Source organism: Echeneis naucrates, chromosome 23, assembly GCF_900963305.1.
Source record: "Echeneis naucrates chromosome 23, fEcheNa1.1, whole genome shotgun sequence".
Classification (NCBI taxonomy): domain Eukaryota; kingdom Metazoa; phylum Chordata; class Actinopteri; order Carangiformes; family Echeneidae; genus Echeneis; species Echeneis naucrates.
In genome coordinates this window covers 4,765,764-4,789,976 of record NC_042533.1, presented here as the reverse complement: position 1 = coordinate 4,789,976, position 24,213 = coordinate 4,765,764, and the positions used below count along the sequence as shown (strand labels likewise).

The following is a 24,213-nucleotide window of genomic DNA, read 5'->3' as shown; positions in this document are numbered from 1 at the left end:
TGAGCGTAGCTGGAACAAAAACTGCTGGTCCTGGAGGGATGCAGGGGTTGCAGGGTTTTACTTGATACTGCAGCTTTAAGATATTTTCTGTGTAAATCTACCCTCCCTACTGTCTCACATAGAAACCACAAATTCTCCATGACAGTTTTCCAAAAGTTCTTCATTTGGTCTGTGCAGCTTCAGCACAAACAGTTAACATTTCCTTAAGCGAGGGCTGTCATACTGAACTGATTCCAATAAGATAAATTTCAATCTGCATATTTGAATCCTCAGGTCATCCGCCATCTGCTCTCTGTCACCATTTGTAGTAATTTCTCTGTAAATGCCTAACGTTTTCTTTTACAGCCAATATTGAAACATTTTAAGAACACCTCATGTAGGTTCATCCAAAGGTTTTCTACCAGCATCTTTGTTTTCTGCAGAGAAAATCCTCGCCTAGCTCTGTTTTCTCTGCTGGTTTGCATCTCAGCAGGTTACCCTGAAAACAATCAAGATGAATGAGGATTCCAGGGATTTCTGTTCAAGGTTTTTGGCCACGTTCTTCTAGTCTTGTGATTTTAGGAGTCTGAAATGTATGTCTAATAGTGCGCCAGAGGGAAAGAAAACCCTAAAAGCAGCACATTCCTTTCAGTTTGTGCACCACTTTTCAAAGGCTGACTGTCTTGTAATGACACTGAGATGAGGTGCTTGAAATATCTTTCACTTTAAATCACTTTTTTCTTTGACCCCGTGCAATATACATTCCTGGTGGGCAGCTACTGCTGTCTCACATTTGTCATAACACACAGGAGTTGCTGTACAACTGGTTATTGAATGTCATTTGACTATTGTGATTGTGAGCTCTTATTCTTCTGAAGCTTTAAACAAGCGTGTGGCGTTGTATCACTGACTCACAACTGGACCAAGTCATGCCTACATCACTAGAAAATAACTCTGGATAATGTCAGAGCTTACAAAGCCTGCTTTTCATTATCGGTTCATGCGGCCATAAAAATCTGGAAGCCAGAATAGGCAATTCTCAAAATATACAAGTTCTGCTGTTTTTGGAAACAGCAGAGTTGAAATCATGAAGTTGTGCTTTCAGCATCTCCCTCAGCTATATCTAGAGAATGACAAAAGCTTGAAACGACTATAAACTGCGAGGCCTGGTTAAACTCTTTAAAAGGTTCTTTGAGATATAATAAATCCATATCCCGTTGTCCTGGGGCATGTACTTGACATTAACTTGTCACTTCTTTTTTCTTTTTAATATGAATACTGCCTTTGCAGATTTGTACACTACCAGTAACAACACATCTAATCCTCCCTGATGTGTTCCACATGTGCTGGAACCACTGTGCACTTCTTCTTACAGGATTAGTCAGTTCCTTATTAGAGAAGACGCCATTAGGTTAGTTGATTAGATTTGTGGCATTTACGCTTATTAACTAAATAGCTTCCAGATATCCTGTACGATTCCTTCTAGGTGTTTGTAACCAGAGCCAGCCTTAAAAGTCAGTTAAAGTTAGTGTAAATGAAAGTGGGTAGCTCTCTGGCTGTGAATGGATGTGAAGCAGTTTTAAAATCCCTCCGCTTGCCAATGGCAGCCAAAGCTAGAGTCATTTAAAGGTCTATTTTATCTATTATTGCCCAGTGAAACTTAACACAAGCCGGGAGGTAAAAATGCTTGTGGTTTACTCACTGCCACTACCTTTACACACATACATGTTGGTTCTAACCACTTTTTTCAGATTTCACATGTTTTCATATGGTCACTTGTTCCTATTCCCAATCTAGGACAATTTCCTCCACTTCCCCCTGAGTCGCCCTTATTTAAATCTTGCGTAGAGCCCCTGCTGCACGTGTCTAGACAATAAACCCCTTCATAAAGCCTTAAGCACCGCGTCCTCCTGCTCAGGACTGTAGGTGAAAGTATAATCAGCAGTCGAGGCCTGAAAGATCAACTCCAAAGGCCATCTTTCAGTCCAGACCATCTCCAGCTGCTCTCTCTGTTTTCAGTCAGAAACTGCACTCAGCCATTGTCATTCTGATCTGCCTTCCAGCTGAACTCTCCTCTCAGTTCTTACTTAATATTTCACTTCCCTCCCTTACTTCAAGCTCTCCTCCGATCCTTTAATTTTTTTTTGTTGGTTCGTTTCTCTTTTTCTCACCCATGTCCCCAAAGCTATGGACATGGGCTCCAGATGTTTCATCTGCAGCCTGAAAAGAAACACACACACAGCTGGCTGAGTAACAACATACTGAGACAGGGAGGGGAGACAGAAGAGGAAGAAAAAACTAGCCTCTTTTTTGTTTCATTCGTGGACGTAGTAAAAGCAAGCTTCACTGAAAGTACCATTCTGATGTTTTTAATTTTTTTTATTTGTTGTTTTCACTGGATTCATTGTGGAGTTCTTGGGCACAAAACTTTGCACTTGTTTCTGATGTGGGTTTGGAGGACGGCGCTGACCTTGGTTTTATGCATGATATTACCACAAAGTAACTACTTTAATAATCTATTGTGCTGCGCAACTATTTCCTGATTCAACTGCAGAATAACCCCCTTGAAGGTCTATATTTGCATCGAACATCCTGAGTTTCACAACAGCACCACAAATCTAATCTAATCTGTCTATCTAATCTGATTTCTTTTAATTCGTGACAAATTAGTAAGTACTCATGAAAACCTTTGGATGGACGGATAGTTTTTGTGTCTTGTGAATGAACCTATTACTGGACAAACATTGCCATCCTTCTCGCATTACGTGACATAAAAAAACCACGTGGAGCACCCTCCTCTTTAAAAGTAGGCAGGTATGCTTTCATTATTAACGTGCACACAGGTGTTTTGTCTTCGCAGATGATTTTGGGTGCTTTTGGAAATATCACAAACTCATGTATTCATCAGATTAATTGCTGTCTCCTCTGTCTGGTTTACTGAGATTGAAGTTTCCTCTGCACCTCGCTGCTGAGTCACTGAAAACATAATAAACTTAGATTTTTACTGTCAAAGAAGTGGTTAACTTTATTTGTGGCCAGACTTTCCTCCTCTACCACGACACACAAATTATATTGTTAAGCTCTTTCTGGCAATGACATCAATGAAACTTCTCTGCAATGATGGAGAAATATATAGCTGATTTGATATCACTGATAGGAAAAAACTACGAAAAGATTTGGGTTGTCACTTTTGTGTATGAATGGCTGAGTTCAGACACCTCTGTGCTCCTCTCTAACCTAACCTGACAGCCTTGCAAACACACCCCTAAGGCCTGTGAGCTGAAATGAGCCATAAAGTGGCCGTGCCCCCTTCCCCCAGAGTGATGGGTAAAGAGGAAATCCTCCAATGAAGAACAAATGGCTAAGTTGGGTGGGGTGACAACACTTTAACCCTCAACGGCAACAGCTGATGACTTCAAATATTATACAAAAGGGGAGACAAAACGAAAGAGGCAGGAAAAAAAAAAAAAACTGCTGGGCTGGCAGAAAAATAGGCAACACAAGCTCCGAAAGGACATCCCAACTCACACACAATCATCCTCCCACCAACAACACTTACTCCATCCTCTCGGTTCAACCAGTGTATGTCCAAGGTGCAGCCTTTGGGGAAATCAAACCAAAAACACAAGACTAACCAGGGTGGCTCACTCTGTCTTGACCACATCAGAGCTGCTGTGGAGAATCATCAGAGATAATTACGGGAAGAGCAGAAGAGCAGACCTCACCTGGCTGCATGCCGACCACTCACACCAGTTGGAGCAGCAGGTAAAGATGAGCTTGTCATTCTTTTATAATAATTCAGTTTGAGACGGGAGGAGGAAAAGCTTGAACCAACGTGCAGTTCATTTTTCAGGTGGTTAACATCTGACTGGATTGACCTTTACTTTTGATGCCTTTTAAAATTTACGTAGTGCAAAAAATCTTGAAGTGGTCCTGCAAATAATAGAGAAGGATTCAAAGTAGATGAAGATGTAAGTGTCTACGATGTGACAGATAAACACGTAGCAACCTTTTCTACAAACATGTTCACACCTGGAAGTGAATGAACTAATCAAAAAAAAAAAAAAAAGCTGAGGTTGTTGGAACTTTTCAAATGACACAAATCTTGGAAAGTCACTATTACTGCCAGACATGTTTTTTCCACATTACATACACTGTAACTGTCTCAGCGCTGGATGTAGTAAGCAGCTCTAACTCTTCCAAATGTTTCAAAGTCATCAAGTGGGTTTCAGCAAAACCATCAACTGGAGCAGATCCTGCAAAACCAATGCAGTGCAAATGCAACCCGTTGTGCAATTAACATAGCTGGCTTGGACACAAAGCCCCTGGCAGGAAATTAGGATTATCATATTCCTCTGCATGTGTTTCTCCTTAGCCTGTCAGCCAGACTGCGGCCAACATTTGCTTTAGGTTATGTTCTTCCATTTATCAGATTTCTGTGAAGACCGGCGTCCCCATTTTCTGCAGTTGGGATATTTAATAACAAGTGTGAGATAAATTATTGACTGGGGTCATTTCATCTGTTTAAGTAATTCTCAGTGCTCAGAAAGAAAATCGGGCTCACTTCTTTCAGTTCATGGCAGCACCAGCTCTTTAAGTGCAAGAATCAGGCATATCTGCAAATAACTGAGATGTTATCATTAAAAGATATGATATGACGGTATGAATGAACGACCGAGATTACAAACATGTGTGGTTGAATGATCACTGCTCACAAATGCACGTTGGTAAACAGAGGAGGAGCTCTAATGGGCTTGCGACGCTGATCAGGGATAAGCGTTGTTGCTATCCTCACACAAGTCGGTTAGGCTTATCCTGCTGTATTCAAGCCTTTGCCGTCAGAGCTGGAAATTAGCACAATCTCATGCTGGCTTGCTGAAAGGTCACAAATCCTGAAGCCGCCAAAAACAATTTGCATGGCCAGAGTGCAGTAAAATCCCCCCCCAGATTAAGGCTGACCTCAAGATCACTACCTCTCATGTCTGCAGACAACGTTACGTACTTAAGCAGAGTGCGTCATCTTTGGGTTTGATGCATTTCCTGTCGAGCCAAAACAACTTGTCTTCCCTCTTATTATACTAAAATGATACTTATCACAGTCCTCATAATTGACCATAAAACAGAAATAATTTAGTCTAGCACTCAATTACCCAATTACATTGTACTTAAATTCAATTTTCTCCTCATCGTACACAACCACAAGGGTGAGCTTTTCTGTTTTTGTTGTTTATACCGAATTTCCTGTTGACTGCAAACTCTGTAAGACTTTATACTTTGCATCAAGGTTATCAATCCCAATCAAACTATGGGCAGCAGCAGCAGCACAATATTAGCACAAAGGTCGGCAAAGGACGAGGATTTGAGAGTGGAGTTAAAAACAGATCCGGCGTGTCACTCGGGGATGAAGGGCTGTGCATGTGGAGATGAGCAAACAAAGAACAGATAGGCTTGCATTAGCCTGTCCCGAAGTGGGCCATGTCTCAAGTGCTGAAAAGGTTTAGGACACTACAACATGAGATAATGACCTTTAATCTTTGCAGAATCTGATTGGCCAAAAGAAGCTTTGGTGTCATCATGAGTGACAGGCTGGCACATGTTGAATGAACAAGCTAGTGGTACAAATATAGGGGGGTGAGAGGTAGTCTCGCCATTCGCTTGACTACTCGCTGAAGGAGGACGTAGGCAAGAGGAACTTACAGACTTTAAGGTAAGCCCGGTTCATGGGGGGCAAAGTCGTCCGTGCATTTGAATGGCAGGGTTGGTACAGGTTCTTTTTGTAGATAAATATATCTTTGTTTTTTTTTGTTTTTTTTAAATCTTTCTGGAAGCGTGAATCACACTTTTAGCATTCACGCAACACCTCATAATCCAAATTTGGGGCAAAGACGCTTTGACCCCTGTGCAGCTAAAAACCAGAGGCTCTGCTCTCAAAACAGGTGAGCTTTGTCTTTGAAGTGCACCCATCCATGGAAAAGCATGGCCAACCCAGAATGAGTTCCAGACAAACGTGGAGTGCATCAAAACTTTAAACAAGCACCAGATGGCAGCTGAGAGGAATCTCAGTTTATGAAGTAGACAGCTAGAAGATGGCAGAGCTGATGCCTTCTTTGTTTTTTCTTTTGGACTTCTGCACTTCATAGCTTATGTTGTTCTGGGTATTTTTCATTTCATTTTTCCTCCTTTGCCCCGTTTAATGTTTATTATTCGGGTAAATGCTCATTTCCTGAACTGTCAAGGAACAATCAAGTTCTCCTCAAGTGAACAAGAACAATATTTAGATCAAACGCAGATCTGCATTTTCATTTATTTGCAATATTCATTGCATCAAGTGGAGACTTGTATGATGTGCTTTGCCATGTACTTTAAATTCAAAGCCTGATGAAGAGTTTACAGCTTACAACTGACATTCAAAGTCCTCAAGCCTGAGCGTGTCCTAATGTCCTTAATACAATTAAAGTTGACCTGGGTTTGCATCCTGTTTTTGCAGCTTTACCTGTCAGGCAAAGTAATGACCCGGAAAGAGCAGGCTATCATGCTGTGCTGGCTGCTGCCACTGGAATTCAGCGATAATGACATTAGGAGACTCACTGGGGCTGTGGCTAAATTCGGCAACACTTTTGTGAACACTTTGTGAGCTTTTTCCATTACATTTGAAGATACAACATGATTGGTAGCATTTGAAGTGGTTGCAGCAACAGAGTTGTTAAACTATAATCACTAATCACTAAGTGTAAATTGTTGTATTGGGTCACCAGTTACAAGACGGTCTTAAGTTCTCAAAGCCCCCAATCCTTTGCAAAAGACAATATCAACTCTGCTTCTCTTTACCCCAGAAATGAGGAACTCATATGTCTTTTTGCCTTAGAGACTCTGGAACAAACTGTTTTGCTTTTCTCCCTTCGATCATAGGCTGGACATTGAGATGGCACGCCTCCTGAGCTTTCTCTGCATCTTGTGCCTGGTGCCACCAGTTATTGGCCAGGACATCCCTTATGAGGAATTTTTGGCCCAAATCCAAGCCTGCCCTCGAGAGTGTCGCTGCCCCGCCAACTTCCCACGTGCTGTCTACTGTGACAATAAAGGCCTGAAGAGCATCCCCAATGTTCCTCTGCACACCTGGTATCTGTACTTGCAGAACAATTTAATAGAAGCACTGTCGGCCGATGCCTTTCGTAATGCCACCCAGCTGCGCTGGATCAACCTGAACCACAACAAAATCACCAGTGAAGGTGTGGAAGAAGGAGTGCTGGGCTCAATGTCTCGCCTCGCCCATCTGTACATGGATGACAACCTCCTGTCTTCTGTGCCATCATCTTTGCCAGCCAGCTTGGAGCATCTACGTCTCTCTCGCAATCGAATCTCCAAGATCCCTGCTGGCGTCTTCAATGGTCTGGATAAACTGAACCTCCTGGACCTCCAGGGGAACAAGCTGATGGACGATGCTGTGACCGAGGTGAACCTGAAGGGTCTAAGCAACCTGGTACAGATCAACCTAGCCAAAAACCAGCTGACAAGCATGCCTCTTGGTCTACCGCCGACCACCACTCAGCTCTTCCTTGACGGCAACAACATCGAGAAGATCCCGGCCGGCTACTTCAAAGGTTTGCCTAAAGTCGCCTTTCTGAGGCTGAACCACAACAAACTCGGGAGTGGTGGCGTTCCAAAAGACGTGTTTAACGCCTCCAGCATTCTGGACTTGCAGCTGTCCCATAACGAGCTGACTGAGGTTCCCCTCATTCCCTCGGGCCTTGAACACCTTCACCTCGACCACAACAAGATCAAAAGTAAGCATCTACTGTTTCTTCTCTGATTTTAATCATTCATTTCAGATATATAGAGAAGAGTTTCTCTCATCGGTGTACTGGACAGAGCTGGCAACACTAATTCCCTTTGTGTCGTTACAGGTGTAAGCGGCTCTAATGTCTGCCCAGTCTCCATCGATGCTGTTGACGACTCTGTCAATGAAAGTGTTCCTCGACTGCGCTACCTTCGGTTGGATGGCAACGACATTAAGCCGCCGATTCCTCGGGATGTCATCCTCTGCTTCCGCCTCCTTCGGTCCATTGTCATCTAAATACATGAACATCATGATGTTGTTGGCAAATTATAATTTATATCAGTCGATGACTTGGCGACTCCAGTTTGATGACACCCGTGGAACCAGAAATGGTGACATGACTAATATTTGCATGCTTGTGAAATTTTTGACACTAGTTGAGATCAGCTTATTTTATTGTTGTGTCGTGAGGAAACGCTTTCAGATTCAGGAAACCTTTTCGGTAGAATTTTTACTAACAATGAAGTCCATAAGGAGCTGTTTGGTTAGATGCAATGATTGGTGGAGAAAGCTGTTGACCACTAGTTGTGCCTTATGTTGGTATGAACATCTGCATGTAGACTGAACCAAAACATATTACAGCGTAGCATGATGGTGATTTAGGGGACAATATGTATTTCTGGCATGTGGACATCTAATGAACGGGATTTAAACCTAATGCATAGAAAATATCACTATTATTTTATATTTCCTTTATTGTACTTTTTAGACATGTAGACTTGAAGCCAAATGAATGGTCTTGTGTTCTTGTTAACATTAGAAAATAACTCCATACAAATATGCATATACATACTATAGGTAATTTATTTTTATTTAATGCTATTTGAAAAAAAAAAAAGACCTGTGAATATTAAAGGCCAATATTCCTTAATGTTTTCTATACAAAAGAGATGTGATGACTGTTTTTAAAAAGAAAATGCCAACACACTTTTTTTTATTAGTTGACTAAGAAATTTCACTTTGATTGTCTTTTACTTGAATAAAATTTCTGAAAATGAAAGTTGTGGAAATGTTATTTGTCATTTTATAGCCAGCATATGACCCTAAATGTAAATATTTATTTGAAATAACAATGATAATATTTGTAGATTTATTTAATTTTTTAATCAGATGTCAAGATGGAGCAGTTCTTGCGTCACATTTTAGACAGAAAATTTTGTTAAGGTTGGGGTAACAACAAGAAGAAAAATAATCTCATTATTATATAGTGCAGATTAGATCATCATCATGAGCAGCTATGGCTCGTTCAAATGCGTTTGAGCATTTCTATGAGATAGCATGCACAAATCCCTGTTTCTTACTCTTGTCTTGTCTAAAAATATAAAGGCTCCAGCTAACAACCAAAGAGAGAAGTGGGGAGTTCTTATCAACACATAATCCACGTCTGTGCTGCCATAAGATTTTATCTCAGAATCTGTACTGTCTTTGTATCAGAAATCATTTGAGGAAAACAATTCTTTGATTTCTGAGAATTACTAGCAGAAGAAAAGCTCAAAATCTAAATCCCAGCTGATGGGGCAGGTGCAGAACAATTTCTGGCAGTCGCTCTGCGTCCTTTTCCCCTCACTCATCAAAAGGTCTAGAGTTACCATTCAAGTGAGACGGAGTTGGGGGGGGGGAGCAGGTTGAGATGAAGTTGGGGCCAAATCAAGCTTGCCATGTAAACCTAGCCAGTTGCTTGGACACTGATGACTGTCTATGACTATGCGAATCTCTTTGAACACAAAAAGAACCACTCGCCTTGCTCTGACCCCTGATCAGCCAAATCTCCATCAAAATATTTCATCCCACGACTGCATGCCTGTCTCCGGATTTAGCAGAACACCTACCCAGAGACGCTGCAAAGAGAAAGCAGCTTCAACGAAAGGGGAGGGCAGAGGCCTTCCTCCAAGCTGGGACTTCCTCTCAGCACCATGCTAACGGGGGCTCCTCACAGAGGTCCCATTGTGTACAAGGGCCCCGTGGATCCCCCCCATACATGAAAGCAACAGATGCCAAAGTTTCACCCCAGGAAGAGGCGAACAAATATTTTAGGCTGATTGAGTAACAGTCTTATAAAAATAGAGAATAGTCTATTGTACAGGATAATAAGATATTTGGTCACTGGGGGGGCACTTTTGCTTTTTCATTCTCTCTTGTGTCGGATGTCAGTGTGTGCATCTGTGTGTGTTTGTGCGGGTCATGTGTGCGGGTGTACAGTGTGGGGTGGGTGCAGTCTGAGTGACCAAAACCAATCTGCTCGAGTCCAATCAGTCTCAGTGCCTACCTTCACACATAGGCGGCAGGGCACTCAGGTCTGCCAGAGCACACAGACCTACACACACGCGCGCACGCACACACCAACACACTTGTCATATTCACACATTCACACACACACCTTTCACACACTTCATACACGCACCCTCCCTCTTCAAGGCACCCTGTGCGACCTCTCACCATTGGCCAGGTCCCGGAGCCCTCAGCATCTCCATCACGGCTGAAGGGACCATTCGGGAAAGCAGGAGACAGAGGTAAGCGTTCTGGGTGCTATCTTCATGCTGGTTCACTCTGCCGGAGGGGATTAGGCAGGCAGGGACTGCTGCTAGTCGGGGCACTGGAGCCTCTGTCTGTTGGTTGGTGATGCAGCTGCTTATTTTTCACTCAGAGATTTTCCCTTTGGAGGTTAGCAGGTGTTTGAAATGTGGAAGTCTTCGCTGCCCTTCATGCAGTGATAATGACTTTAAAATGCAGTCTTCTAAGTTTTGCGGGTGGTTTTTGATCTGGTGATAACGTTTGTGATAATGACTTATTTTGCTGCTTTGAACAAATCGGAACACAAATAGAAGTTCCTCTCCTCCAAGTCTTAAAAATCAATCATTCGCCTTTATAGCAAATGATGTTACATATCTCCATATCTACATATCTACTATGTGCGTTAAGTATTTTCCTGCTTTAAAATCTTTGTCACCTGTTTTGGTGGATGATGGTTAAACTCTTTTTAAATTCTCCTGTGATAAAAGTGTCCCGGTTTGCTTTGCAACCAGCAGCACAGGGACGTCTGTCAGGTTTGCTTGTTGGCTTTTGACAGAAAAAGGTAGAATCGCTGGATATAAGGAATGCCCAACTTGGAGCCAAACATAACACGGAGGCAGTGTGGAGGCTACACTCATACACACATACACAGTTTCCACACACTGTACACTGTGATGGCCTGCATAAAAGCACACCTCTGTCTTTAGCATAGTCCTTCTTTCAGCGTAGCCATGCTGGATACCAGAGCCTCTCAACAGAAAGTCCGTTCAGCTGGGATGCTAACAAGTCAACTCACCATATTTAGATTTTTTTTGTCAGGTGCACTAAGTTCATGTTAAAAAAGCAGTGCAGGGATTTGCATAATTGGTGTATCCATCTTATATCAGCAAAGATTGATGACTTAAATAACCTGGTGGACTTCTTCTTTCTTTTTTTTTTTTTATCTGTCCTCATCCCAAAATAGCACCAGAGGTTTCTCAGTTTTCTCTCTGTGAAAAGATAGGTGTGTTAAGACAGTGTGTATCTGTGACTGGATATGTCCTTCCTAGTGTGTGCGTGTGCATGAGTGCGTGCGTACGTGCACTGCTGAGTGTGTGTGTGTGTGTGTGTGTGTGTGTGAGCGCTCTCACTGCTGAATGAAGCTTTTCCTTGCCATAACTCACAGCCATCCTGTCCACAAACCTCGGTGGAATTTGGAGTTTGAGTGCTGAGACAGGCAGCGACCGGGCCTCATAAAGACCCTCTGTGAAGGGTGAGGGGTCGAGTTAGCTTAGAGACCTGTCTCTCTCTCACTTGCTCGCTCTCACTCTCTCCCAGTCAGTCTTATCCTCATTTTCTCCATCTAACCCTGAGGGCCAACATCTTATCCACCTTTCGGTCCATCTTGCTCTTTTCCTTGCTTCTTCCCCTCCCTTGCTCTCCATTTTACTGCCGCGGCCTGGAGGACTCTCGTCGAACTCTTCTCACGCTGGCATCAATGTGCTACACCTGCTGTGAAATTCCCTGCCAACAGATGATTAATTGCTCAGGCGAATGACTGTGATGACAGCTAATTACGCTGTAATTAACATATACTAATCTCATTAATGCTCACACTTGGGAGTCACACAAATGAACTAAATCAGCCTCACTACACTTGCCGGGTCTCTGATGCCGGAGACAAAAGGACCCTCTTGCCTTTCAAATTTGTGGCCCAGAGTAAAGCCACATGCTCCAGTCGGAGCAACTAGAAGAATTTGTTCCTCCAAACTATCACTGGAAAATTCTGCAGGTTGAAAAAATTTTTCTTAGAGGTGTTTAACTTTGGATCTGATAAGAAACCCTCCCATGGCTTCTTATCAGATCAAGTCTGACCTCTGACCTCTGACACTCATGATAGCACTGATGTAATCCAAGATGGCTGCTCCCTGGAGCATCTGGCTCATTGAGGCAGGGGCCCTCGTATTTTGATCCCTTTAGCTGTCTGCACCTCAGTAATGAGTTCACTGGCTTTAAGGGTGTCACCCAAAGTCAAGCTCTGGTCTGCAGGACTGTCCTGCCAATATTATAGACAGGCTATGAAGCCAAAATCGTAAAGACATGCCTCATTGAAGTGCTGCTTGGTAGAGCTGTATTTTAATACGCAGCCTGTCCTCCATTCTGACAGCTGATCAGTTTAAAGCTGAATATGTGAAACAATAGCTTCTCTCATTGGTATTTCAAGGGCAATCGTTCTATTTTGCCGGCTGCATGAGACAAAATGCAATAAAGAAGTACTGAGGCGGTAAAAACAAACCTTGTGGGAGTTTAATTTAGAGTACAGTGCCTTTTACTGCATTCACAATGGTAAACATTTTAATGGACTCTGTCCTTCTCAAGGTGGACAATGAGGATGCTCGTGCAGCTCGTGTTGGGACTCTTCGTCCTCAAAGCGGTGGTGGCCAGCCCCAGGTTTTCCCGACAAGTGGACTTGGACACATACGACAGTGCCAACTACGATGTGGATGTAGACAATTTAAATTTGGAGAACCAGGATATCTATGACTACGAAGATGGGCTGACTATTGATGATCCTCAGGTAAGAAACTGAATGGCTCCAAGACTATTTTGGTAGTTGTGAAGAAAAATCTGCGATTTATTGTGGATTTGTTTTGGCTGTCATGGGTCATGACATGTTTCCAATTGGTCGTTATAAAGAGCAAAGTAAATGTACCTGTCCTGCACCAGGCAGCAGGCCGGGATTCTTTAATTTAGCTGATTACCTTTTGACCTTTTGTGACTGATACTGTATTTGTGCTGTCTAGCTTTTTGACTTCAAAAGGTTTTATGTCATATACTGCTTGATCAAAACCAGATGAAGAACATACAGTTTAAACTGTACAGGCTGATCAACTTCCCAGATAATCCATCTTTTCTCCAGCTTTCACAAATTTACAGCTTTGACAGCGTAACGCTGGCAAACTGGCTTGTTTTGATACGAGGTCACCAGGTTCATGGACCAGAGAGGCATCACACCCGCAGCAACAGAGGCCATTTGGAAAACGGACAACCTGCTTTGCATGTTATTCTGGCCAAAATATTTCACTTTTAAACCCTGGCCCAAAACTTTGACTTAAAGACACAGATGGACTGCATATGAATATGGAGCTGTTTCAGCTCTGCTATCAAACAATGCTCGTCAAAGTGTATCAGCAATTATATATATATATATATTACACTTTCTAACACACAACTGATAAACAGCACCAATTAGAAGTTCGGACACACGTTCCCATTCAAATAAATAGACTATTATTATATATCAATATCAGTCAATTCAGCCAATCTGAATGTCTATTTCTTGCAATGACAAATCAATAAGGAAAATGCAGAAAATATAGATGGAGCAGGAAATAGGTATTGCTTTTCAGGGTGCTGCGGTGGAATCATTTCTTTTAAAGTGGGATCACTGTTTGTTGCTTCCAAGCGAGCGAAAACCCAAACTGCTGTGCATGCTGGGACAGAAATCCTTTGCCTTTCCACCCAGATTCTGCTCTGAAAAACAGCTTTTAAAAGACGAGGGTATCTAACATGAGAAATAGATTCCAGAAGTGTCCTCAAAATCAGCTCGGGTTGAGTGTCACGTGGCAAGCCTGCAGGGCATGCTGGGATGGCTGGATTAAGCCAAATTCCATGTTCCTATTTATACGCCTTTGTAACAAGGAAATTAGGCCAAGGCGATGTCAAGATGGCATGAGGCAAATCGTCCACACAGGACTTTCAACTTGCTCCCTTTGAGCCAGCAGACAGCAAAGTCAAACCTGATGTGGACTGAACTCACACTGCTGCTGTTATCTAAGATCGATCCCACAATCCAGCACCGAGCCAACAATGTAAGCGGGGAATTATTTTTTCATCCACAGTCAGAATTTTTTTAAGTGTTTGATTCCCAGCATGCAAAGCTTTACATCTGAGAGTTTCACAGGACAGTGCTCGATGTGTTGCAGGATATTAGCTTTTATAAAGTGTCTTTGTTTAAAAAGGCTGGATATGACACAGCACATTACGTAAACTTTTATGGGAGTCTGCTGGAGCAGGAAGAGGAATAATTTTTGTCTTAATTGAAGACAATCAAACTTGCAAATGCAGAATTGAGGGAGGAATTGAAATATATTATAACATAACTCTGTCACTTTGTTTTATTGGTAACACAGTTAAAGGTGAGAGGGCAAAGCTTCAGGGAGACGAGTTGTTTCAAAGGAATAAATGAATTTCAATGAAAGACACATCGGATGTCACGAGGGCAGTGGAGCGATGATGAGCTCAATGCCTCTGGAATGCTGAGTCCCTACTTTCCACTTGCAGCTCTTTGTCAGTGCTCTCTGTGTTTCTCCTCCAGGCTTAGCTCTTTTCAAAGAAGTAAAGGCTCATCTTCGATGTTATCTAAGCAAAGCAACTTCGGTCTCTGCAAATGCTTTAATCTCCAACTTTGGATTTATTTTTCCGTCTTTGTTTGACCCAGACGTTCACATCGGTTTCTCTAGAGTCAATAACATCTTCACAACAGGCTGCTTCTGGTCATTGCAGCTGGTAATTTGAATTTTCAAACTCTTTATAGAAGGGCTGGACAAAATAATATTTATAGACCATGTGTACATCACCGACTTTTGCTTGGTTGGTTTCTGAAACAGCCATTTGTACTTGTCATTGTTTTTGTATATGTTGTGTTGTCGGCCATCTGTAGCTCTTCATACATGTCGCAAAAAACAAAATACACACATTTTGCTTTAACTGCTCCTAAGCATCATCATCTCTATTTCTCTTAGGGGGAGTTAGATGATAACACAGATGCCACTCTCTATATGTGTCTATGTTAATTATGAAGCTCCAGTCAGTTAGCATAAAAACTGGAAACAGGTGGAAGCAGCTCACCTGGCTCTGTCCAAATTAAGCCGGCCTACCAGCACCAAATTCGTTTCCCACATGGCTTTTCATTGGACACATGCTGCACAGCTGGGCCAGATGAGCCATGACATGGGCGCTGTCTTGGTACTGCTGGTTTTTTTGGGGTGTGACCAGCACTTAAACAGATCTGGCTGTCAGTTTGTTTGTTGTGGGCTGAAGGATGCAGCTGGTGAACAAACGGATTCACCAGCTGAAACTTCACACATCACCAAGCCCATCAACTGATAAACATATTTACAAGCAGCATTGGCTTGATGCTCACATTCAGCACCTTTCTGTATTCCCATGCCGATGCCAGAATTTTTGTTTTCTTTTTTAATATATATTTTTGGTTGCCAGCCTTTCGCCTCGTCTTCTCTCCTTGAGTGTAAATGTTTGCTTTGGGGAGAGGGGGAAAGGAAGGGGAGAGCTGCAGCGAGCTGTGCAGGACTTTTCAAAGGCTCACCTTGTATCCCAAACTGTTTCTCTGCCAAGCTGCAAAACCTGACAGTCAGGGCTGGATATCTCTTCACCGATACGTTTAATATCTCTGTCTTACTTTATTTATTCGCTTCTCTTTCAGTGAGCAGCTAGTTTGACTTCACTCTCCTGACATGTGTTTACTATGATGCTTCTTGGCTTACTGGTTTCTGGTTACTTTGGTTGAAAGCAGTTTGCTGAGACTCAAATGTGGAGTCTTGCAGCCACCATGTGAGTCTTGGTTCCACAAGGACCATTCCCCTCTTGGAGGGTTGAGTCAGCCTGGTTGGGCGTGAAAGAGAGTCAGGTATTACCTGTGCTGGTGTGTGGAGGTTCATTGCCCTCATCTGGAGAATGACAGAACTGTACTCAAAGAGGGAATAATTTCAACGACTGTAAAGCAATCATAATAGCAGATGGGGAAAAGAAAAAAAATATTAATTAATAAATCATGTTTGTTTCTGGCTCATTTTCATTTGAATTTATTTCCCAACATAAAATTGAAATGTTAGTCTATTTCATAAATAGTGCTTGGGCTTTGTTTTTGAAGAAGTAGGCTATTTGGAAACGTGTTTCCATGGCAGTTCCACAGTTTTAGCTCTTAGTTTTTGGGTGTGCGGGTGTTCGTGGCATATGGGAATGATCAGAAAAAAGCTGAAAAAGAAATTGGATCCTGTGTTAAGTTGTGTTCTGTTTGTCCTGGTGCCTGTGAGGATGATGAGACGTTTGTTAAGATAATTTATATACAGTTGTTGGGTTGTGGGTCCAAAGATTGATCACTGTGGTCATCCTATGATGTGTCCAAGCCAAAAATGTCCCGACTTTCTGTAGACTTTGCATCTGTCCTTGTCGCTGTCTTTATTATGGAGCCTTCAATCTGGACACTCTGCTGCCATCTAGTGATGGAGATGAGAAGGTTTTACTGTGGTCCCAGAACGATGAGAAGAGTCTGAGCTTTCCTCCCTTGATCTTTGATTCACCTTTGAGTACAGTTGTATGTCCCTCCTTGCCGTTTCTCATGGTATCATCCATGTCTCTGGATTTTTGCTCATTTTTTGTTGTTTTCCCAACAATGATCACAGATGTCAGCAGTTCACTGCACTTTATGGAACGGGGAGGGGCTGAAGATGTTTCAGATGTGCAACATATAAAAAGTGAACAGACACAGGGAGGGATATATGTACTGGTTAGGCAGAGCCATTTTTTGTGTTTTCATTTATTTCTGAATTTTCTTCAACAATGACAAGACAAAGACAAAGTCTTACTAACAATATGTTGTATGTGCCCAGTAGTTACCGGTTATTGTCCATAATTTTATCAAACGGATGACGCCACTCAAATGGTCCATCACTCAGTGGCTGATGGGCTGTAACTGTCATTGGTTTATAAAATGTTATCACTCAGGGGAATCTGCAGAAGTCACTGAATATTGGCAATTAACTTTTAATTGCAATCCAGTTGGGGTTATACTTGTAAACATTTTTTTCATTTGAATTCATTTGATATTCTAAAAGCAGTTTCAGAACAAATATGTACTGTACTTACATCACCTTAAATTTCAGCACAACAATGGACAGCCAGTTCACTTACCATTTTTAATGATCATTATATATAATACGGTGTACGTTCACACATCGACTGCATTACATAACCACCTTTCACTAAATTACCTTGTTGGCTGACAGTTTAGAGTTCACTCAAAATGGTGAGCTTCACTATCTTATTTTGGAAAAGAGCTAATGTCTGTTTTTATTGATCAGTTTTCTCAATCCTGGAAAAAGCCAAGTGGGAACTGAAAAATCCTATTTCTGATTTTGTTTTATTGGATGTACTGACTATGAGGAGAGAAAAAGGTCAGATAAATAATAATTTTCACCCTCTCTTACATATTCGACTCACTGCTGCCGTGTTTCCCTCAGATAGAGATTGGAACGTTGGCCCCACCTGACTATAGCTACCCCGTACCTGAGGCCTCCATGGAGGAAGTGGAAGGAGAGGAAGAGGAGGAGGAAGAGTTGCCCCTAAAGCCCCAGCTCATCCCTCAGGGCTCAGGGGGATCTGGGGTTCTCATGGGCCCAGACACACAAAAAGGTCTGAAAAAAATCACTTCCATTAGGGCCTGCACACCCATAAACGTAGGGAGATGGGAGGCAGCCTTGGCCTTCTCTGGGCTGATGGTTTCTGGGAGCAGCATCATCCAAAATAAGAACAAAAAAAAAAACAAAACACTAATCTGTTGTGTCTTTCCATGTGCATGTCTTCCATTTATCTAGTCCTTAAATGTCTCATGTTCATTGTGTCCATGTGTCACCTAATACTGAATCTAATCATCGTTGTGAACTTGTGATCCATCTCACTCTCATCTGTCTGTTTATTAATACCTAATCTTGTCTCTAACAAGAGGTGGAGCTGCGTCTGACGCCCATTGACATCCTTCATGTCTCCGGGGATTTTGCGGTTTCTGTGGGGTCTGGGGCCTCAGGAGCTTCTGGGGCCTCTGGGTCTGGAGGTTCAGGAGACCTGCTGGTCTCTGGCGCCTCTGGTTCTGGGGGTTCTGGTGATATTGTACTAGTCTCTGGAGCCTCTGAGGAAATCCTCAGCTCTGAGGGATCTGGAGAATTCTTGGTATCTGGGGATATCTTGATATCTGGGGATAACTGGGGATCTGTGGATCTCTGGGGATCTGGAGATATCTCCATATCTGGAGATCTCTCAGGATCTGGGGATACCATGGGATCTGCAACTTTTGGAGCCTCAGGGGACCTTGGCTCTGGAGGTTCAGGTTCTGGGATTTCAGTTGAACTCCCCCTGGGCTCTGGAGGGTCTGGGGACCAGTCTGGTTCTGGGTTCTCTGGAGATCTCCTGATCTCAGGGGCCTCTGGAAGCTCTGGGGTTTCTGGGGACTCTGGTGAGTCCGGGGACTCTGGAATAACTTTAATATCTGGAGGTTAGTACCTTGACAGAGCAGATGTCTGTAGTAAAACCTGCGTCATTCTGTGTGATTTCTGTCGATTGATGATTCCATTTAACTGCGTCCTTTAGTACATGGACATGAGTTAAACGTTGATCTCACTTATTTGTTCCATTGATCGTCATTGTATTTGTTTTAGTCCTCTAACATCCTGTCTGATCTGAAATGTGAGTGTGATTGATTTGCTAATTGGTTGATTGATTGTCTATCTCAATTCCATCCACTTAACTTCATGTCTCCTAACACCAACCCATGGCTCTAACAAGAGGAGGAGCTGCCCCTCATTCCCGATACTGGCCCCCAGGAGGCATCGGGTGCTTCTGGGGATTTCTCAGGAGCTTCAGGAGTCTCAGGGGCCTCAGGGGATATTGGAGCCTCTGGAGACTTAGGTGTCTCTGGTACCTCTGGGACTTCTGGTGTCTCTGCTTCTGGAGACACTGAGGTCCCTGAGGTAACTCTGGTCCCTGACATTGATAAAGGTTAGTATCCTCTCTACCCCTGTGAGAGATATGTTATATCTAAAAATATATTGAGTAAATACTTGAAAAAAAAGAGGTGCCAGTGATGGTGGAGGGCCACTGAACCAAATCCTCTTCTAACAAACAAGGAGCAATTAAAGGTGCACTTTAGACCAAAAAACGGTAGCCCAATGCCAAACCTACTTAGGCTGAATTCCCCAGAAAGGGTTTTGTTTTCTAACAATCATGTTTTTGTCACCACTTAGAAGATTCTTGAGTCATGTAATTAACACAAAACACATTTTCATTTAACTCCCATTTTCTGTTAAATACCACAAAGTATATTAGCAGTTAGATGCTGCTAATATACATATACTCTATGTAAATAATCAATGCGGCAAATGGTGAGCCACTGATTGCCAGAAGTCCTGTTCCATGTCCATGCTAATCTAACCTGTCTCTTTAACACTCAATCTTGTCTCTAACAAGAGGAGGGGCTGCTCCCGACTACACCACAAACCCCTCAGGAGGGTACAGGCGGTGTAGAAGGGTCAGTAAGCTCTGGATTGCCAGAGCCCGATGAGCCCGACGAGCCAGATGAGCCTGTGATTGACAGACGAGGTCAGTACTGAGCAGCGCAGGAACAGAAATGAGAGAAGCATGATGTTAAGTCTTCGTTCCTTAACCTGGGGAGGTTAAGGCTTTACCATCTATTACCACCCATCCATTCAGTCCCCCGTTTGTTTTGTTTTTTTGTTCCATCCCATTACTTTTTCCCCTCTTTCTTTTCATGCTGCAGGTATGCCAACTTGCCTGCTGTGCACATGCCTCGGTGGTTCGGTCTACTGTGACGACTTGAAGCTGGACAGTGTACCACCTCTGCCCAAAGACACCACTCACTTCTACGCACGCTACAACAGAATCACCAAGATCAACAAGTCCGACTTTGCCTCCATGAGTATGTTTCCTGTTTGAGTGAACGTATATGAATATTAGACCCAAATATGGAGGTCAAGCATGTATCACACCCTTTCCTTTGACCAACATGGAAGTGTGAAATCAGTCAGTGCTGATATCAGACTGTCTTTTCTTACCTTCCTCCAGACAAGCTGAAGAGGATCGACTTAACTGCCAACGAGATAACGGCCGTCGATGACAGAGCATTTATGGGTCTGCCCAACCTCGAGGAGCTGGTGATCAGAGAGAATCACATCTCCCAGCTGCCTTCACTCCCAGAGACCATGACCCTGATTGACGCCAGCCACAACAACATTGGCACTAAGGGGCTTCACAAAGAGGCATTCAAAGTACGTTCTTATTATTCTCTCACAATTCCTGTCACACACTAATGCAACAGAAAAAAAGGTAATTTGTACATATTTTGTACACTAGAGCATACTGTGGAGTCTCCGAGTGCATGCTTATGTTCAAAACTGAAGGTCCCCACTTCAAATGTCGATGTCATGTTTATGCTGTTACAAAAGTAACGTCCAGAGGTCAGGACCCATGATGACCTATATTTTTTGTTATTTTTTTTTTAAGGATATGACCGGCCTGCTGTACCTGTACCTAACAGACAACCACATCGATTACATCCCTGTTCCTCTGCCCGACAGCCTGCGATCTCTACACCTACAGGTATATCTGCTTCGGTCAAGACATTTCATCTCTACCAATCACAGTGAAAATAAGTTTTCATTCAATGTGTCTGATTGAGCCGCTGCTCACAATCCCTTTGTGCCAGTGTAACTAAAAACAACCGTGTGGAAAGACCATAGAAGGGCCAAGAGCTTGAATCCAACTCAGTTTGAATCGATTTACAATTTTCTTAAGACAAATTACAATAAAAATGTCAAATAAGCTCATACATAAATTTTTAACAGAGCCAGACGATCTGGACTTTCTTCCAAAATGCAACTAAATCTTGAGTTACAAGGTTTTTATACTGTGTGGTTAACGTTAGAATTACTATTCTTATGTAAATATATGAATGACAATGTGACAATAGCAACTTGACTCTACAGCTCAATTTCACGGAGCTAAATGTTTAAAATGCACTGATATATCTCATCTTGCAGCGTAACAATATTCAAACGATGCACGAGGACGCGTTCTGCAACCTGAAAGATTTCAACTACATCAGGAACGCGCTGGAGGACATCCGTCTGGACGGCAACCCCATCAACCTCAGCAGGACCCCTCAGGCTTACATCTGCCTGCCCCGTATACCCATCGGGGATCTCATTTAACCACACAGACACATACTCTTACACTCTTGCACACTGACTCCCACGAATACAACCACATCTTTGTACATATTGACACACAAGACCACACATGTGGACACATACGATTTTTTCACTCTTCTGTCCATCAGTTACAATGGCAAACAACTGTCCGTCTTGCTGCTGACGTATATCACAGATCGACCTAATTTTGTGTGGAATTCTGTATTTCATAAACATCCACAAACACGTAAATTATATATCACACTCTGGTGATCAAGTTCTACCTTTTTCCTAGTTCCTATTTTTCATACTTCCGTGCCACATATAACAACAACAAATGCACAATGTAAACATATCAATTGTCTTATTCCCTCACAAAGAAAAAAAAAATGCATGTACACACCTTCATATTCATAGAAAACCAGACTGTTGCACAAATTGATGGAATGGCATTTGGAGGAATCAGTTAAATTAAACCCTCAAACAACATGTATGTTTCTGTTCAGTGTCTGTTCAAGACTGGCAAAAAAATACCCAACAACTAGTAATATTGTTTAAAAATTTTTGTTTTGTAAAAATAAAAAATAATATTATTATTAATGATGAATCTAACACTTTTGGAAATGTATACTAGCATAAACTTATTGAAGCTGGAGCGTAACGAAAAGGTAAAATGAGTATCTAATGCAATAAAAGAAGCATTTAAACACAATCATTTGTTGTAAAGTCTGTACTGTAATATAAAAATATATATTCTGACAAAGAGGATTTTTTACATGAACTGCAATATTTGGTATATTACATTTCAAAAAGTGATGTTTTAACCATGCACAATAGCCTATACCAAGGACTCTAATGTCTGGAGTCAATCAACTAAAGACTATTGTTTGATTTGGGATGGGTGGGTTGTTGATTTTGATTGTGGATTGGGTTAAGAATAATGCTAATAGCTTGCTATTGTGTGCTCTGTATGGAATAACCACAAGTGAATAAAGTTGTTTTGAAGACCTCTCCGATCTGGGAGTGGCTCAACGTTTTCATTGACTAATAGGACTTTACTGCTTTGTGAAATTAATTAATTTTAAATTAAATACACACCAACGGTACGACAAAGATCTGCATTGCAAAAATTCTCAAAAGTTTTCCACAAGTTTTTCAAACAAATAAAGGAACCGTTCCCTCCTGTCCGTGGTATCTAAGTCGTTTCTCTTGCTGCTGTCCTCTGTAATGTCCTCAGTCCTGTCTTTTGTTGCATTCAGTCTCTCCAGTCTGGCTTTCTCCTGCTCCAGAGCCATTCGCTCCCTGGACAGAATATATCTGTCCTTCTCCATCAACGCCTTCTCTCGCTCTATCAACGCCCTCTCTCTCTCCAGAGACGCTCGGTCTCGGTCCAAGGCAGCAACCTCCCGATCCAACACAGCCCTCTCCTTCTGCAGTACCTTCCACTCACTCTCCATTACCAGTTTCTCCTTTTCCATCACCTGCCTCTCTCTGTCCATCACAGTCCTCTTGTTGTCCCCCTCTAACATGACGCAATCGCTTACCTGGCGTCCCTCATGCTCTGTCTCCTCCTCTCCATCTTCCTCTTCATTCAATATAACCTCACTCTCACCTGCAACGTTGCCTGTAGAAGAGGAAACCTTCTTCTTCTTGGGTTTGGAGATGGGTAAAAAATCCCCATCGTCTTTATCACTGGGTAAAGCCTTCAGGATGGGGGCACTTCCTTCCAGACGACCCATTATTGCATCATCCATCAGGGCGAAATGACACCACGATTCAGGGAACACTCTCATCCCTTTAGGAGGGTTTTTTAGCTCCTGAGGACACAAAATTCAAGTCAAGCACAAAACGTTTCAGGATATTTCATCAAAGAATCATGAATGAAAACTGTGCAAATGACATCAAAGTTTAAATACCTTGTACCGCTTCTTCAGGTTCTCCCATTTTTTAGACGCTTGAGTGTAGGTCATCTTTTGCTGCAGTCCCATATGTTGAAGGATGGCCCTGAAAGTAAATGAATGAAATGTATTACACATGAAGTTTAATATCACAGTAAGCTTCTCCAGCTTAACAGTGTTTCCTGAATGCAGCCGTTACAAACATGACACCAGCTGGAACAGAAAGAAGTTAAGTATGAAGAAAAATGTTGACATTTGATGGAAGTCATGGGAATAAAATACGAGGCGTACCTCCAGGCCCACATGGACGCGTTTCTTTTCCCAGAGAAGAGGGAACTATTTGAAATCCTCAGCCTCACAAACGTCTGAACCTCTTTTGAACTCACTGGGGGAGAAAAGAAAACATTACCCCGAAATCAATTCATAAAATTAAAACAAAAAAATTAATAAAAAAAAAAACAAAAAACACCCACATTATTAAAAAAATTAATTCAATACAATTGAATACTTTTTTCTGTCATTTTCCATGTTTTATTGTAAAGCTGGAGCCCCTTCCTTTCTAGATTAATTTAGCAACAAGTGCCACTCGCGGTGACTCTGCCAGATGAAAAACGTGTGATGTCCAAAGTTTTTTTGTTTGTTTGCTTGTTTTAAACTATAAACACTTGCGGAAATGCACACCGTCCTTGATAGGTAACATCTCAGCGCCTTGTTAGGCGCTAAGCTAAGTTTAACGCTAGCTCGGCTAGGACACATTTAGCTGTCACTTCCTGCCGCCTGTACTCACTTTTGTATGTGAATTCGGAGTTTTTTTCTTCGTCGGTTGTGTTGTTAGTGTAAGCGTGATCCTGAAAATCCATTGTTGTTTTTGTTGTTTTCTTGAAGGCTCCTTCCTAGGCTCGTGGTTTCTCCCTCTGAAGGGCCCTTCGTTCTTCTTCGTTTGTCCTTA

At 42.3% G+C, this 24,213-nt stretch overlaps 3 protein-coding genes across 7 annotated transcripts; 2 read left to right on the top strand and 1 right to left on the bottom strand.

Moving 5' to 3' along the window:
- Nucleotides 1-3,535: 3,535 nt before the first annotated feature.
- Nucleotides 3,536-8,672, top strand: kera (keratocan). 3 transcript variants are annotated; one of them, XM_029495441.1, is made up of 3 exons: nucleotides 3,536-3,744; nucleotides 6,889-7,763; nucleotides 7,884-8,672. In XM_029495441.1, exons 1-3 carry the CDS (start codon nucleotides 3,713-3,715, stop codon nucleotides 8,051-8,053), a joined length of 1,077 nt encoding a protein of 358 aa, XP_029351301.1. In that variant the 5' UTR covers nucleotides 3,536-3,712; the 3' UTR covers nucleotides 8,054-8,672. The 3 variants fall into 3 exon arrangements, with proteins under 3 accessions (XP_029351301.1, XP_029351303.1, XP_029351302.1); XM_029495443.1 differs by lacking the exon at nucleotides 3,536-3,744 and adding an exon at nucleotides 5,657-5,686; XM_029495442.1 differs by lacking the exon at nucleotides 3,536-3,744 and adding an exon at nucleotides 6,416-6,491 and having other exon boundaries at nucleotides 6,957-7,763.
- A 1,416-nt stretch (nucleotides 8,673-10,088) lies between these two features.
- On the top strand, nucleotides 10,089-22,540 carry epyc (epiphycan). Of its 3 annotated transcripts, XM_029495485.1 has the most exons (11): nucleotides 10,089-10,326; nucleotides 12,686-12,884; nucleotides 17,629-17,800; nucleotides 18,111-18,656; nucleotides 18,947-19,069; nucleotides 19,115-19,159; nucleotides 19,628-19,759; nucleotides 19,938-20,096; nucleotides 20,243-20,445; nucleotides 20,681-20,776; nucleotides 21,217-22,540. In XM_029495485.1, exons 2-11 carry the CDS (start codon nucleotides 12,693-12,695, stop codon nucleotides 21,385-21,387), a joined length of 1,839 nt encoding a protein of 612 aa, XP_029351345.1. In that variant the 5' UTR covers nucleotides 10,089-10,326; nucleotides 12,686-12,692; the 3' UTR covers nucleotides 21,388-22,540. The 3 variants fall into 3 exon arrangements, with proteins under 3 accessions (XP_029351345.1, XP_029351344.1, XP_029351346.1); XM_029495484.1 differs by having other exon boundaries at nucleotides 18,947-19,159; XM_029495486.1 differs by lacking the exons at nucleotides 10,089-10,326; nucleotides 12,686-12,884 and adding an exon at nucleotides 14,064-14,178 and having other exon boundaries at nucleotides 18,947-19,159.
- Nucleotides 21,985-24,181, bottom strand: LOC115037029 (microtubule-associated protein 1A). Its single transcript, XM_029495487.1, has 4 exons — nucleotides 24,052-24,181; nucleotides 23,556-23,649; nucleotides 23,283-23,370; nucleotides 21,985-23,183 (listed from the first exon to the last, which is right to left on the bottom strand). The coding sequence occupies exons 1-4, from the start codon at nucleotides 24,122-24,124 to the stop codon at nucleotides 22,500-22,502; spliced, it is 939 nt and encodes a 312-aa protein (XP_029351347.1). The 5' UTR covers nucleotides 24,125-24,181; the 3' UTR covers nucleotides 21,985-22,499.
- Nucleotides 24,182-24,213: the final 32 nt, after the last annotated feature.

Bases quoted from the DNA above. Each gene is read 5' to 3' on its own strand.
- LOC115037029 (XM_029495487.1), bottom strand. From the start codon at position 24,124: ATGGATTTTCAGGATCACGCTTACACTAACAACACAACCGACGAAGAA. The intron at 23,371-23,555 runs GTACGCCTCGTA...ATTTACTTTCAG, and splicing joins GCGTCCATGTGGGCCTGGAG to GGCCATCCTTCAACATATGG. The intron at 23,184-23,282 runs GTATTTAAACTT...TTGTGTCCTCAG, and splicing joins ACCTGAAGAAGCGGTACAAG to GAGCTAAAAAACCCTCCTAA.
- kera (XM_029495441.1), top strand. From the start codon at position 3,713: ATGCCGACCACTCACACCAGTTGGAGCAGCAG. The intron at 3,745-6,888 runs GTAAAGATGAGC...CTTCGATCATAG, and splicing joins CACACCAGTTGGAGCAGCAG to GCTGGACATTGAGATGGCAC. The intron at 7,764-7,883 runs GTAAGCATCTAC...GTGTCGTTACAG, and splicing joins CGACCACAACAAGATCAAAA to GTGTAAGCGGCTCTAATGTC.
- epyc (XM_029495484.1), top strand. From the start codon at position 12,693: ATGAGGATGCTCGTGCAGCTCGTGTTGGGACTCTTCGTCCTCAAAGCG. The intron at 18,657-18,946 runs GTTAGTACCTTG...GGCTCTAACAAG, and splicing joins AATAACTTTAATATCTGGAG to AGGAGGAGCTGCCCCTCATT. The intron at 19,760-19,937 runs GTCAGTACTGAG...TTCATGCTGCAG, and splicing joins GCCTGTGATTGACAGACGAG to GTATGCCAACTTGCCTGCTG.